The 16,844-nt window shown below is 43.1% G+C and overlaps 1 protein-coding gene and 1 pseudogene across 1 annotated transcript; both read right to left on the minus strand.

The window, feature by feature from the left end:
* Positions 1-1,180: 1,180 nt before the first annotated feature.
* On the minus strand, positions 1,181-2,185 carry LOC122106176 (olfactory receptor 11A1-like). The gene has a single exon (XM_042677480.1). It carries the CDS (start codon positions 2,183-2,185, stop codon positions 1,181-1,183), a length of 1,005 nt encoding a protein of 334 aa, XP_042533414.1.
* An 8,330-nt stretch (positions 2,186-10,515) lies between these two features.
* LOC122106177 lies at positions 10,516-14,660 on the minus strand (annotated as a pseudogene).
* Positions 14,661-16,844: the final 2,184 nt, after the last annotated feature.

Raw genomic sequence — 16,844 nt, forward strand, 5'->3', positions numbered from 1 at the left:
GATTTGATTTCTCAGTAGTACCGCATACATAGAAAAAGCTGGAGGGGCTGGGAAGGTGGCTCAGTGGTAGAGCGCTTGCCTTGCATGCATGAGGCCCTGGGTTCGATTCCTCAGCACCACATAAGCAAAAAGAAAAAAAGCCGGAAGTGGCGCTGTGGCTCAAGTGGTAGAGTGCTAGCCTTGAGCTGAAGAGCTGAGGGACAGTGCCCAGGCCTAGAGTTCAGGCCCCACGACTGGACCCAAAAAAAAAGAAAAAGCTGGAAGTGGCACTGTGGCTCAAGTGGTAGAGTGCTAGACTTGAGCAAAAGAAGCTCACAGACAGCACCCAGGCTGTGAGTTCACAAGCCTCAGGACTGGGGGAAAAAAGATTCTTGGCTAGAGGCTAAATTTCAAAATTTTTTTCGTTGTGTTTAATTTAGCCTTTATTTTTTAAAAAGTCTTTTTTTCTTTCTTTCTTCTACTATTTATTGGTCTAACATCAATGACAAAAGGACTAATGAGATCTTGTTCAACAGTGGCCTTAATTGGCCTCCTGGGCCCTGGGCATGAGTGGTTTGAGCTCCTTTCTTCTCACTGACCTCTGCTTCCCAAGGCACAGATCTACAGATTTTATTTCTTCTTCCTTTTTTTTTCAGCTTCTGGCTTTTTGTTGTTGTTGGTGGTGGTGGTGGTTGTGGGGCCTGAACTCTGGGCCTGGGCGCTGTCCCTTAGCTCTTCGGCTCAAGGCTAGTGTTCTACCATTGAGCCACAGCGCCACTTCCGGCTTTTTCTGCTTATGTGGTGCTGAGGAATGGAACCCAGGGCCTCATGCATGCAAGGCAAGCGCTCTACCACTGAGCCACCTTCCTAGCCCCGTGCTTCCAGCTTTTTTACTAGTCAACTGGAGATAAGAGTCTCATGGACTTTCCTGACTTTGAACTACAATTCTCAGATCTCAGCCTCCTGCATAGCTAGGACTCTAAGCATGAACCACTGGTACCTGGCTATTAATTAATGACTATGATCATGGGTATTTGTAGGGCTGTTTCTAGTTTAGGCCCTATGATAGGTGTGTGATTTGATCCCTACCCCATTACAATGGAGCACAGAGTTCCTTCACTTTGTTCATCACTCATCCTCTGCCCTTCAGTCTTCATCCTAGTGTTTCAAAGGCTGTTTCCAGCTGACTTTGAGAAGGAGACTAGACTGTGATGGAGGAGAAAGCCAGAAACTGTGTGGTCTCCTTCCGTGGGCCATGCCCTAGTACGAGCTGCCCCCAAAGTCTATGCAGAGCTGCCTTTACTTCTCTGTTCTTGAGGCTGTAGATGATAGGGTTGGCCATGGGGGTGATAGCTGTGTAGAGGACAGAGAAGGACTTTCGGAGCAAGGGGAGCATGTGGTCTGTTGGAGCCACATAGACCACAATGAGAGTTCCATAGAACACCCCAACCACACTGAGGTGGGAGGAGCAAGTGGAGAAGGCTTTTTGTTTCCCATGGACTGAAGGTATGCGCAGCACAGCCCTCAGGATGAAACCATAGGAAGTGACAATCAACAGGAAGGGAGCCAGCGTCAGAAAGCCAGAGATGCTGACCCCAGCTCCCCACAGGACCTCCACATCCCCACAGAACAGCCCCACAACTGGAGCAAAGTCACAGAAGTAATGGTCGATCTCTCTGCTGTCAGGACAGAGCGACAGAGGGGCTGCCAGGGCCAGAGTGAAGGCAGAGAAGAGGAAGCCGCTAAACCAAGCACCCGTGGCCAGGCAGGTACAAAGCCAGGTGCTCATGAGGACGGGGTAGTGAAGGGGATGACAGATAGCCAAGTAACGGTCATAAGACATGGCGGAGAGCAGGAGGCATTCAGTGGCTGCCAGGGAGGCAAACATGTAGAACTGGACCAGGCAGCTCAACAGGGAGATGACTTCCCTCCCTTCCAGAAAACTCCTTAAGAGCCAAGGCATGATGTTGGACGTGTAGGCGATCTCCAGCAGGGAGAAATGGCAGAGGAAGAAGTACATGGGTATGTGCAGTATCCGGCTGGAGGCCACGGCTGCCATGATGAGGATATTGCCACTGACTGTCAAAACATAGATGGCCAGAAAGAGGGTGAAGGGGAGGAAGCCCAGGGAATGCAGCTCCCCAAAGCCCACTAGGATCAGCCAGGTAGTTTGGTTCTCATTGGCATCACTGGGCTGTTTCCTCATCTGGACCTGAGGCCAAGGGAAAGAGACAAAGGTAACTAATATGAGCAATGTCCTCCTGTGCTCACATTTGTCACTCTGGGATATGTATTCATTTATGTATCACACAAACTGGAAGACAGGCTTTGCTCTCTCTCTCTCTCTCTCTCTCTCTCTCTCTCTCTCTCTCTCTGTCTCAAGTTTTTGTTTTGTGCTGGTACGAAGCATTGAACTCAGAGGTTTGCACTCTTCTCTAATTTTTATTTGAATTTTTCTGCACAATCCTGTGCTCTACCACTTGAACCACAGCTCTACTTCTGGCTTTTTGATGGTAATTGGAGATACAAGTCTCATGGATTTTCCTGCCCAGCTTGGCTATGAAGAAGGATCCTCAGATCACAGTTTCCGGAGTGGCTAGGATTGCAGGTGTGAGCCACTGGCACTTGATTTCTCAGCTTTTGTTCATTGAAGAGAAAGTGAGCCCTAATAAGTTCAAGTAATTATTCAAGGTCACTAAGGTAAAGTGATGATTAAAACTCAATGGGCTTGATGCAAAGCTCCCATATCATATACAGTTTCACAGTGTGATCCCACATCCTTCCCTCAGTGATAGAATTAGAAGTTTCCCAACAGCAGGAAACTATTCACATGGCGACTTGGCTTGGTACCAACAGAAGATCCTTTTGGAGGGGTGGGGTAGATCTCATGGCATCTCTGATGTATAGTCTGACTCTCAAGTCATGACCATCCCAGAGGCACCTATATTTTCCCTTTCTACAAAAATCAGATTCAGGAATCCAGATAACCCATCTAGATATATACTTTTGGAGAAAGACAGTATAAACAAATCTGAATTAGCCTATCTTCCACTACCATGAGAACCCATTCTTTCTCCTTGGACAAGTGGCTTGGTGACTCTTGGTAAATCCAATTCCAAACATTTTCCAGTCTCTGGTCAGTTTGTCAGGAGCTAAGGATTCTTCTTTTTCTTGGTTCTCCTTTCCTACCTTCTGCATACAAGTCAAATGCTTGATTGATCTCACTGATCTTAGGATCTTTAGAAACTTCTACTTTAGTATAGGCTTCCTTTTTAGGTTAACTAGTACTAAGAAACTAGTAACTAAAAAACTAGTCAGAGCCAGGTACCAGAGACTCAGGCTATAGTCCTAGCTATCCAGGAGGCTAAGTGAGGATTGTGGATTGAAGCCACCCTGGCAGGATGTGAAACTCTTATCTCCACTTAATTACCAAAAAGCCAGCACTAAAGGTGTGGCTCAAATAGTAGAGCACCAGCCTTGAACCAAAAAGCTCAGGGACAGATCCTACTCTTTGAGTTTGAGCCCCAGGACCCTCAGAAAAATAAACAATAAACAACAAAAACTAGACAACAACAACAAAAGAGTCAGAAACTAGTAAAACCAACCAAACCAAAAACTTGGATTAGTACTTATGGAAATAATAAAGAACTGTACCAATAAATTAATTTCAATGGAGTTTTTTATGTTGTTGTTCCTGGAGCAAACTTGGGGCCGAGTGTTGTTCTTGAGCTCTTTTGCTCAAGGCTAGCATACTATCACTTTAAGCCTCATTGCCACTTCCAGTTTTCTAGTGTTTAATTGGAGATAAGAGGCTCAAAGATTTTCCTGCTTGGACTGGCTTTGAACTGCGTTCCTCAGATCTCAACCTCCTGAGTAGCTAGGATAACAGTCATGAGCCACCAGTACCCAGTTTACAAGGAATTTCTACTACCAAATTGCCATGAAAAATTGTAATATGTGACAATGAATACTTAGGCCAGAGAAAGAGGCATTTGATTTATTGCTTTCAGTTGTGAAGAGTTCCATGTGGACTTGTCTATACATGCATACAATGTACCTTGATTAGACTTACTCTCTTCATTACTCTCCCACATCTACTCCCTTCCCTTCCCCTCCCCCCACACCCTCTTTCCCAAAGAAGAGGTTTTTAGAGGACTACTAAAAAGAGAAGGAATCATTGAGTCCTTCCCTGACGGAATATTGGAATATTGCTAGTCAGAACTCAAGATGGAACTATGTTTAAGAATAGAAAGCCAGATGCCTGTACAGGCATATGGCACCTAAGTTAGGAGGCTGAAATCTGAGGATAGCAGTTCAAAGCCATCCCAAGCAGGAAAATCTGTGAGACAATTTTCTCCAGGTAACCACCAGGAAACAGAAAGTGGTATGAGGCTCAAAGTGGTAGAGTGCTATCCTTGAGCGAGAAAGCTCAGAGAGAGCGCCCAGACCCTGAAGTCAAGTCCTGCGACCAACCAAAAAAAAAAAAAGGAAAAAAAGACTAGAAATGAAGGTCAGAGAGTTTTGTGTGCACATATGTGTGTATATGTGTATGTGACAGAAAGCAGAAACCAAAAAGTCCAAGATGATCTAAAGTCTCTGCATTTTTTTTTTCTTTTTCTTTTTTGGTCAGTCATGGGGCTTGAACACAGATCCTAGGCCACAGTGCCACTTCTGGTTTTCTGGTGGTTAATTAGAGATACGAGTTTCATGGACTTTTCTGCCAGGCTGGTTTTGAACCATGATCAACAGTCCCCAGCCAAGTCTGTACATTTTTGAAGTGAAAAAAGCAGACTTTTCACATTTTCCAATAGGAGGAACAGTGCTATTTCCCTGGTCCTACCTTTCCTGTGGCTTTGGGCTTATATAGACGTATGTTCAGTTACATGGTAGGACAGAAAAAACAAACTGAATGCCTTCATATGCACTTAAACATATTTGACTGTTATACATTGTTTTTTTTTTTCTTGGTCCGGTCGTGGGGTCTGAACTCTGGGCCTGGGTGCTGTCCCTCAGCTCTTCAGCTCAAGGCTAGCGCTCTACCACTTGAGCCACAGCGCCATTTTCGGCTTTTTTCATTTTGCTTATGTGGTGCTGAGGAATCGAACCCAGGGCCCCTCAGGCATGCAAGGCAAGCACTCTACTGAGCCACCTTCCCAGCCCCATATTTGACTGTTATAGACTAATGGCTTCTTTCTTTCTTTCTTTTTTTTTTTTTGGGGGGGGGTCCAGGTGTGGGGCCTGAACTCTGGGCTTGGGCGCTGTCCCTCAGCTCTTCAGCTCAAGGCTAGCGCTCTACCACTTGAGCCACAGCACCACTTCTGGCTTTTTTCTTTTTGCTTATGTGGTGCTAAGGAATCGAACCCAGGGCCTCATGCATGCAAGGCAAGCGCTCTACCACTGAGCCACCTTCCCAGCCCCAACTAATGACTTCTTAAAGAACCAGAGGGAAACTTAAATTGAGTATGAAATAGGACACTTGATTTATCAGAGAGAACAAAGGGAGAAACTCATAAAATGAACCAAACCAGCCTACCAGACAGCTGACCCCAAACTTCTCCAGTCCAGATTCTGAAATAATGCTCATGATCAAGATGTTGCTATTGCTTTTGCCAATTAATTTGAAGTTGGTCTCTGGTGAGATTATTACTATTTTTGGCTGATGCCGGGGTTTGAACTCAGTTCTCTTGCATGCTAGGCAAGCACTATGTTTGAATTCAAGCTGTATCTCCAACTCTTTTTGCTTTTAGGTTATTTTTCAGATAAAGTCACAATCTCCCTCAGAGTGAGCAGTACCAGCATAAAAAAGATAAAGAAGAAGTAGAGAAAAGGATGAGTTAAATCTTTAAGAATAGAAAAAATAACGTTAATAATAGGAGTAAAAAAAGAAGAAGCTAGTATTGGTGGCTCACACCTGTAATCCTAGCTAGTCAGGAGGCTGAGATTGGAGGATTGCAGTTCAAAGCCAGCTCAGGCAGGAAGGTCAGTGAGACTTTTATCTCCCATTAACCACAGAAAACTTTGAGCTATGACTCAAAGTGGTAGAGTGTTAGCCTTGAGCAAAAAAGCTCAGCGTCCCTGAATTCAAGCCCCATGACTGACAAAAAGAAAAAAAGAAACAACAGAAAAAGCCAGTACAGTTTCTCAAAGTCTTGGTTTCCTGGAGGTGATTCTTGAGAAGCTATTTCAATTTACAAAATTACTTTTTGGGCATGAAAATCAGATAAGGTTCAGGGGACAAGATGGAGGTGAAGGGAACAGAGTTCCTTCCTGTAACTAGAATTTTCTTGGCAAATATGACCCCATTTATAGGGACCTCCTGGAAAACAAGCAAGGTATTAAAGACATATGTAAGCTCTCCTTCATATCTGTTTAGGCTTCATATCTATTTAGACAACCTTGATGGAATCTAGAGACTCAGGCTGAGTGAGGGGGTAGCTGACCTGCTGCAGGTCTGAAGTCCTCTTCTCTCCTGAACTCAATCCCTCTGCCAGCTGCCAGCTCTGCCACCTCTGTCCGTGTGCGTGGTGCTCACAGGAGACTGCTGTCTTTATTCTGTCGGTAGTGTAGACATGATGGCCTCTTATTGAGCCACCTACCATTGTTCCTTTGTGAAGACTGGAGGCAAGCATCCTTGGAGAGGTGTCACTTATTGCCAATGTGAGAAGCTGCACATGTGTGTTTGGTTCCAGGGGAATGGTCTGGTCCAAAGGGACATATCCAGATGTTTCACTGGAATCTAACCATGCCATCATTATGCAAAGACTGGCTAGACATAACAGCCACAATTAAAGCCAGTGTTGATCCATTACCTTCGGATTCATAAAGGAAATACAAGCTTGGCATTTCCTAATTATTCAATCTCCAAAGCGAATAGTAAGACTGGCTGTGGGCCTGTAATGACTTGTTCTTGTAGACTTGGATGGGTTAGCAAGAGTCTGACCTAGAAGCACTGGATTTACAGCTTTTCTATTGAGGCATGGATGAAGACCCCTGGTTCTGCTTTGATCTTCTAGTAGTGAGGAAGCAGGAAGGAACTGTTACTTTGTTTGCTTGGAGAATTTAATATCAACAGAGTAGCCTATTTTGAAGGTCAGCTCTCTTCAAAATAGTAGAGGTAGTTTGTAAAGTGCAGATCCATGATACATGTGAAGAACGATATATTGTTGCAGAAATATGGTACCATGTCTCTTCCATATGAAATCAGAGAGCAGATGGAGACTGGAATCGTACAACTTGGAGTCTTGGAGTTGTGGGCTGTGTTTTCTTAGTAATGGACTAGCTGGGCCCTCCTGGAAGAACTGGACCAGTGTCTCACCTTGGCAGAAGATAGGCAGATTGGAGGGCTCCAATAAGAAAAGGGCACCTGTAAGGAAGCAAGTAACATATTTTCTTTGAGGGAGGAGCTGAGAATAAAATACTTGAGTTTGTCTAAAGAGCCTAAGGGATTTACCAGCTGAAAGACAAATCTATTCTTCTCTTTTTTTCTTTTTTTGGTCAGTTGTGGGGCTTGAACTCTTGGCCTGGGTGCTGTCCCTGAGATCTTCAGCTCAAGGCTAGCACTCTACCACTTGAGCCACAGCACCACACTTCTGCTTTTCTGGGTTAATTGGAGATAAGAGTCTCATGGGGACTCTCCTGCCCAGCTGGCTTTGAACTGTGATCCTCAGATCTCAGCCTCCTGAGTAGCTAGGATTACAGTTGCTAGCCACTGGCACCCAGCTAGATCATGTGTTTTAAACTCAGCGCTTGGCTCAAGATAATTCTTTAAAGTTCTTGGAGTATGATTACACAAAGCATGGGTTCAAGACTTTGCTCTCAGGTCTTCTTTTCATCTGTGTTCTTGTCAGGTGCTTACAACGGGGATCTAAGATGAGAGTGATACAAAACGCTGGTCTCATGGATAGTTTTCCCCCCGAGGCAATCAGGAAAGCTGCATGAGAGGGAAAATGGCATCTGATGAAAAAAATCCAGCCTTTTTCAAGGTATGGATAACATAAAGAAGTAAACACATATTCTATTAGCCACATTTGTACTGTTTGCCTCTTTCTGCGTCAGTCTTGCAGCAATGAGTGATAGGTCATGAGCACTCCATAAATACTTGTTGAATCAATATGATATATGTTTATTAAAAACATTAAGCCAGGCACTGAAGGCAACCCTAGTAACTCAGGAGTCTGAGAATTTGAGGTTCCCAATGAAGCCAGCCTAGGCAGGAAAGTCCACGAGACTCTTATCGCTGATAAACTACTCAGAAAAAGCTAGAAGTGGTGCTGTGGCTCAAGTGGTAGAGCACCAGCCTGGATCTAAAAAGTAAGGACAGTGACCAAGCCGTGAGTTCAAGTCCTGTATTGGCACAAAAATAATATATAAAAATGGGATGTAGATAGTGTCTTTTTTTTGGGTTTTGATCAGTTGTGGGGCTTGAAGTGAATGCCTGGGCACTGTCCCTGAGCTTTTTCAGCTCAAGGCTAGCACTTTACCATTTCCAGTTTTCTGGTGGTTAATTAGAGATAAGAGTCTCACGGACTTTCCTGCCCAGGCTGGCTTCAAACTCTGCTCCTCAGATCTCAGCTTCCTGAGTAGCTAGGATTACAGATGTGAGTTATCAGCACCCAGCTAGATCATGTGTTTTAAACTTAGATATAACATCTCAGAAAAAGTGCTGAAAGTAAAGCAAATTTTAAGCACAAATTAAGTATTCTTGTCACTAATATAACTTCTGAGGGGGCAGGGGAGTACTAGAGATTGAACTCAGGACCTTAGTTTTTTTGCTCAAAGCTGATGCTCTACCACTTGAGCCACACCTCCACTTCTGGCTTTTTGCTGGCTAACTGGTTAATAACAAAATCTCAATGGCTTTCTTGCCCAGGCTGGCTTCAAATTACAATCCTCAGATCTCAGCCGCCTGAGTAGCTAAGATTATAAGTGTGAGCCACTAGCACCCAGCTACTAGTATGAATTCTAAGTCAACAAATGCTGGCTTCCTTTCTCCCTAGAAAAGGCTTATACAATTAAGATGGTCTATAGAAACTATGCCTGGATACTTGCTAGTTACTTCTGGATTATAAGTATTGTAGAATAGACTCAAAGATGTACAGAATTATGTAAAATGTATCCTAATGTGACTCTTATTGATACTCAACATTTCATCCTGGAAAAGACAAATCGATGTTATCAAACAATGGTCTCAACACAACACTCTTCCAATACCTCACCGGGAGCAGAAAACCTTCCTGGTGAACTTGTTGCAAAATAATAAACTTATTGCAAAATGTGATGAGAGGTAATTATATGAGCTCAATGAGATATTGAAGAATAGGAAATAAAAATCGGGTTTTGGACAAGGTGCCAGTGGCTCACGCCTGTAATCTTAGTTACTCAGGAGGCTGAGATCTGAGGATCAACATTTGAAGCCAGCTCATGAGAACTTTATCTCCAACAACCAAAAGAAACTAAAAAGTAGAGCTGTGGCTCAAGTGGTAGAATACCAGCTTTGAGCACAAAAGCTTAGGGACAGTTGCCTAGGCCCTGAGTTCAAGCCCCAGGACCAGCATAAAAGCAAAAGCAAAACCACCCCCCCCAAAAAAAATATTAGATTTTGTTCTTGGAAGAAACAATCATTCTAAGCCATCCTTCATGAAGGTAGTTAGATAGCCAAGCCAACTTCTTTCAAGATTAGTCTTAGATTGTTGTAAACAAACAAACAAAAAACACACATTTAGGCCTGGTGCCAGTGGCTCACACCTGTAATTCTAGCTACTCAGGAGGCTGAAATCTGAGGATTGTGGTTCAAAGCCAGCCTGGGCAGGAACATCTGTGAGACTTTTATCTCCAATTAACCACCAGAAAACCGGAAGTGGCACTGTGGCTCAAGTAAGTAGTAGAGCACTTACCTTCAGCTGAATAGCTCAGGGACAGTACCCAGGACCAGAGTTCAAGCCCATGACCAACAAAAAGCAACAACAACATCATCAGCAACACACAAAAGAACTCCACACACATTTAGGCTGGGATATTACTTATTGGTATAGCATTTGCCTAGCAAGCTTAAGGCCCTGGGTTCAATCCTTTTAATTAAAAAAAAAGTCAACAGCATAAACTAAAACAGCTAGATTATTTAAAAAATATTTTCTTCCAATATTGTATATGCATGCTTTCCACATAGGTGTAATGAAGGAAAAGTTGTTGAAATGAGCTCTCCCTTCTTGCCTGGACACACTTTGCAGATGTGGGATCCAGAAAAGGAAAAGAGGCATGGTTGTCATGCTGAAGAGACAGTTTGATTTACTTTCTTCCTTTCTTTTCTTTCTTTCTTTCTTTCTTTCTTTCTTTTTTTTGTCAGTCATGGGGCCTGAACTCTGGGCCTACGCACTGTCCCTCAGCTCTTCAGCTCAAGGCTAGCACTCTACTACTTGAGCCACAGCACCACTTCCAGCTTTTTCTGCTTATGTAGTGCTGAGGAATCAAACCCAGGGCCTCATGTATGCAAGGCAAACACTCTACCACTGAGCCACCTTCCCAGCCCCCTTGATTCATTTATTCCTGTTTAAAAATCCTATTTTGTGGATCCTCTGCACGGAGACTGGTGAAGGTTTTCACAAGATGATCAGTGAATTCCTGATAAGAGACTTGGTGCACATGGTCTCTTTCCAGAGATCAGGGTCCAGGGGTCAGGTAACTGTAGGTCTTGGAGATGACATCAAAGGTGGCCTTGGTGAAGATGCCCAAAGTAGCGGTACAACCCTTGGCTGAGGTGTAGCAGTCATTAATACCGGCCATTATCTTGGGGCAGGAGCTGACAGGCTTCCAGTGTCTGTAGGGGTGGGGGAGAGTTGCACTGCACAGAACTCTAGTGGTCTGGCACCTTGCATGGTGCCAATGGGAGGCTTGCCAATCTTGTTTCCCAGTAGCCTCTCTGCACAGGGAAATTGGAAAGCTTGGCCAAGATGATGGCCCCTTGGATGGCAGCAGCAACCTCGTTGGAGCGCTAAACACCTGTTAACCCTCAACACCCACTTAACACATGGCCATTGTAATTGGCCATGGCTACAAATGCTTGAACCTGTGCGCTGGCCAACATGCTCTGCTTCTGCAAGGGGCAGCGATTGTCAACACCTCAGTCCGGAGGGATGCTCCAGAAGAAGTCAGTAATCTCAGACTCCTTCATGGGCAGGGAGAAAAGATGGATCTCCTTCAAAGAAAGACTTGATCTGCATGTCCTTAACCAGGAGGCCCAGTTTAGTGACAGGGTATGTGTGTGGGGGGGGTCCATACCTTGTCTTCAGCCTTGCCTTGAACCCTGCAGTTGGTCCTCATCCTCAACCTCCACCCTGGAGGCTGCTACTGAAGCCTTCTCAAGAAGCCTCCACGGCCTCCCATGCCTTGGCCCCTCTCTGCATCCTCCTCCTAGCATCGTCTACCATTTGGTGTTTCCCCAGAGAAGAAGAAAGATTGTTTGAATTTGTAGAGCAGAAGAGAAGAGAAGTGTTCAGAAAGACAATTCTAGAAACCGGTGTAAGGATGCCCATGAGATTTGACTGAATATTCCTTTTTTTTGGGGGGGGGAGGAAGGGTCCGGTCATGGGGCCTGAACTCAGCCTGGGCACTGTCCCTCACCTCTTCAGCTCAAGGCTAGCACTCTACCACTTGAGCCACCTTCCTAGCCCTTGACTGAATATTCCTAAGAACCGAATTATTAGTAGAACCCATATAGTGTGGAGGTATTTGAAACCAGCTAACCAGAGTGGAGAAATGTCACTAATAACTTGGAATAGTCAGTAGACATCTCAGAAAGACCATACTTTAGGAGTATGTGTAATTGATAATCATCGATCAGCTCAAGAATAAAAGTAGATCCAGATACATTCTAATAGAACTTCTAAAAACAGGCTTGGAAAGATTAAGCTGAATCTCAAGTGTATTAATAGTATACTAGTACAAAGCAAACTTCTCAAAGGAAAATAACAAAATCCAGACAACAGAATATCTATCATACTTGGAAAACACAAAAACAATGAGCAGAAATACCAAAAAAAGCAGATGAATGTGCTTATTAGTTAGAGAAATACAAATAAAGGACACCAGCAAGATGATTCAAGAGGAAATCCCAGATTCCCATTCACCATGTAATCACAGGTTTAATATCATATACACTTTGAAAGATCCAGAACTAAGTTAAGCATTTCTCCTACCCAAAGGTAGCATGAAATCAATCTCATTAAAGCCAAATAGGAAAATTAGCAGCATTCATCTGCTAATTAACTTCTTTCTGGGAAGGGGAGGGAATTAAGTTGATATACTGGATTTTATTTGTTTTTTTTTTAAGCTATGTATACATATATGTATAATTTTGTATATGTGTATATATATCTTCTTTTTTGGCACTGGGTATCAAACCCAGGATGTTGTGCTTGCTAGGCAAGTGCTTTGCCACTGAGCTACATCCCAGTCCTTTTCATTTATTTTGGAGTGGTGCTCAGGGCCTAGTTTCTAGATTGTCTGAATCTAAGGGCTGACAGGAACAGACATAAGGTATAGGTTGCCGGTGATTATGAACAAATGGAAAACAATGTGGCTTGGTCCAGATCAGATTTGTAGTACCACAGCCTGACACTTGGTGGAACTCCAGACCATTGTTTTCTAAAGCACCAGAGACTGCAGTATCATAGAGGAAGACAAGGAAGAGCTCCGGAGCCAGCAGGAGCTGGTCTTCAATTAAGAGGTTGCAGGTACAACTAGCCAAGATGAATTAAAAAATGGGTTGAGAGAAATCCAGATTCTCTAGTGGGGCTGCATGAAGAAATTCTCTCAGTATGAAACCTCCATCAAACACTAGGAGTGATCATTGGTTTTCAAATGCTGAACTGCAAGCTTAAAATAATAACATACAAAGAAACAGCAAAACAGAACCTATTCAAAGGAACAAATAAAATCTCCAGAAACTAACCCTAAAGAAGGATTAACATATGCATGGATGCGAAATATAGAATTGAGTGTAAAATATAAATGTACTATTTAATGAAAAGTTATAAATTGAACCCCTCTGTAACAACACTCAGTCCAATAAATAGAATTCAGCCAGACCTTCAGAAGGTCAATTCTGGACAGCAACTCCATTCCCATAGGTAACTATTGTCCCTTTTTAAAAATGTATGTGTGTGTGTGTGTGTGTGTGTGTGTGTGTGTGCGCGCGCGTGCACATGTGTGCATGCGCGTGTGCACAAGTTCTGGGGCTTGAACTCAGAGCCTGGGCACTGTCCCTGAGCTATTATTGAGCCATAGTGCCACTTCTGGTTTTTGAGTGGTTAATTGGAGATGAGTCTCACAAGGACTTTTCTTTTCTTTTATACACACACACACACACACACACACACACACACACACACACACACACACACACAGTAAAGATACTATACAGAGGGGTTAGTTACATGAGTAAGGTAATGAGTACATTTCATATTGAGCATTGTTACCCCCTCTGTTTTCCCCCTACCATCCCTTCCTTCCCCCACCTCCCCAACTCCTCCCTCCCCCAAAATTATAAAGTTCATTTTCAACATAGTGTCTTGTACATGTCATTGTTATAATGGGTCTACCTGTATCCTTATTTCAGCATTTTGTTATTTCCCTTCCCCTTCAAAATTAGAAGAATGTATATACAAGATGCAGGGTACCAGAATCAAATATACTGAAAACAGGGGCTATACCACAAAAGAAAAAAAATCACATAGTACATTATAAGTACATTAAAAAACAGCAAGAAAAATAAAACCTCTTGTGTCCCTATCTTGGGGTTCATTTCGATTAGCATCATCTTATATGGTCATATATATATAGCTTTTGACCTTTTCTGCTTGTCCTAGACATATACTAGTTATTGCAAATAAGGGAAACCATGGGACCTATGTTTCTTTGGGCCTGGCTTACTTCACTTAATATAATTTTTTCCAAGTTCACAAGAACTTTTCTGCCCAGGATGGCTTTGAACTGTGATCCTCAGATCTCAGCCTCCCGAGTGGCTAGGATTATAGGTATGAGCCACCAGTGCCCAAACTCTTTCCATTTTTAAAAATTTATTGTTTATTATCTTTTAATACAAAGAGGTTTTAATTCAGCACCTCAATTTATGACTACAATGCATCTGCATCCTTCTCCCTCCCAATCTATCCCTACATCACTCATCCCCCCAGTTTCTAGTTTCATATATGTGCATTGTATATTATGAGTGTATTCACCCACCATTCCCCTCTTCATTAATCCCTCCTCTCAGCAAGCCCCGCCCCTTCCTCAGATAAAACATGTTTCAGCTTCCTGGTGTTCACTGATAAAATGCCTGTTAATGGTTTATAGGAATTACACCAATCTACTTCTGTGTATACCATACTTTAGTCAAGTTGAGTATTCATGTGGCCCTATATATGTTTTTATATATGTTTATATTTTAGATCTTTTACCTTCCACATTTGAGAGAAAACATGTGTTCTCTGTCTCTCTGAACCTGACTTCATTCGACATAATTTTTTTCAGGTCCATCCATTTCTCTTCAATTGATACAATGTTATTTTTCCTGATAGATGAATAATATATTCTCATTCCTATCTATCTATCTGTCTGTCTGTCTGTCTTTCTATCTATCTCACATTTTCTTTATCCATTTGTGTATTGTAGGGCACCAGGGCCATTTTCATAAGTTGACAATGGTGACTATTGCAGCAATAAATATGGGTGTGCAAATGTCTTTATTGGATAAATGTCAAAGAGTAGCATTGCTGGACCATAGGGTAGCTCTATGTTTAATTTTGTGAGAAGTCCCCAAACTGCCTTCCATAATGATTACATTGCTTTATATTCCTACCCACAATGTATTAGGGTTCTTTTTTCCCCCCCACATCCCTTGCCAACATTTGTTGCTAATATTTTTGATGATGGCCATTTTGACTGGAGTAAAATGGAATGTAAGGTTTTGATTTGTGTTTTAATGGCTAGGGACATTGAACATTTCTTAATGTATTTATTGGACATTTGTATTTCTTCCTCTGAGAAGTGTCTATGAGACTCTTTCTCCAATTTATTAATTGGGTTATTGATTCTTTGGGAGTTTGGTTTGATTCAGATGTAAGCCTCCACGTGGAGCATGGTGATGAGCCCCATCTGACAAGGGAAGTATGGGCAGCAACTTTTCCTCTATTAGCTGTGCTTATGTCTTTCCCAACACTTCCTCTTTCAGTGCTGTGGCCATTGTTTCTTGTTCTCCTTTGGGCCATCTCCAAAACTCTAAACCTTTCCCTGAATATTTGGAATTGTTCCAGATGACCCTGATACCCCATTTTATAAACATTTCTGCAGAAATAATGGCTCCTCTCACCTGAGGCAATTTATTTTCTCTTCTGGACTTAGCTATGAGTCTTGGCCTGCATGTTGCTTTTTATTGCTTACAGGGAAGGGCAGAGATACAATCAAATTATAGGTAAGCATGAGGTCACGACTTGCCCTGTTATTTCTGAGACCCTGGACAATCATATTACTCTATGATACTTATTCCATTGCCCAGGCCAGGAGACCTTTTCCCTTTTCTAGCTGTCCCTCTTTCTAACTTTCTGTGGCCAATTCACACAGTTCTTTACTGCTGAACAAATCCATTACAAGTTACTAGTGTTGGATTTAAATTGAGTCTAAATGACAACATAGTGTCTACTTATATGTAGTAGTTGGAGGGGTTGGAGAATCTGCTAATAGCTCATAGGATAGCTAAATATTTTCAATGTGCTTTTTACATTACCCATCTTTTTTTTTCTTTGGTAAGGTGCTGGTCCTGGGGCTTGATCTCAGAGCCTGGGTCCTGTCCCTAAGCTTTTGTGCTCAAGGCTAGTGTTCTACACTGGAGTCACACCTCCATTTTGGGTTATTTTTTGTTTTTTAATTGGAGATGAGTCTCACAGATTTTGCTGCCCAGGCCTATGGACCATGATCCTCATATCTCAGGCCCCTGAGTAGCTGGGATTGCAGGTATGGACTCCTGGCACTCAGCCAAATAACCCATGTTTCCAAAAGAAGTCTTGGGATCCCAGTTGTGGTTGATTCTCAGAGTATGTCCCCCATTTCTCAGTCTCTAGCCATGAACCACCATACCAAAGGACTCTTCATAGACTTTGTTTCATGGCTCTGCTGGCCAGACAAATTCAAAATCTGATCATGGGCAGTGATGACATACATACACCACATTATCCACCTTCTGTATGTCTTTAGGGAGAAGAACAGAGTTGACTGTGAATTCTTACTGTATTATTTTTTTTTTTTTTGGCCAGTCCTGGGGACTGAACTCAGGGTTTGGGCACTGTCTCTGAGCTTCTTTTTTTTTGGGGGGGGGTCCAGTTGTGGGGCCTGAACTCTGGGCCTGGGCGCTGTCCCTCAGCTCTTCAGCTCAAGGCTAGCGCTCTACCACATGAGCCACAGCGCCACTTCCGGCTTTTTTCTTTTTTCTTTAGGTGGTGCTGAGGAGTCGAACCCAGGACCTCAGGCATGCAAGGCAAGCGCTCTACCACTGAGCCACCTTCCCAGCCCTCTCTGAGCTTCTTTTGCTCAAGGTTATCACTCTACCACTTGAGCCACAGCACCATTTCCAGCTCTTTCTGTGTATGTGGTACCGAGGAATTGAACCCAGGGCTTCATGCACACTAGCCAAGCACTCTACCACTGAGCCACATTCCCAGCCCCTTTGCTGTTTACTGATTGCCTCACTTGTACTTCCCCTAAACCACTCTTTGTTTCTAAAGTAGGTTTCAGACATCCTGGTTCCTAAAACTAACCCTACAAGAAACAAAGATATAAATAAAATGAAATGGGAAATGTAGGTCATACATAGGTTC

This window comes from Dipodomys spectabilis, unplaced genomic scaffold (assembly GCF_019054845.1).
Source record: "Dipodomys spectabilis isolate Male_0828 unplaced genomic scaffold, ASM1905484v1 ptg000039l, whole genome shotgun sequence".
Taxonomy (NCBI): Eukaryota; Metazoa; Chordata; class Mammalia; order Rodentia; family Heteromyidae; genus Dipodomys; species Dipodomys spectabilis.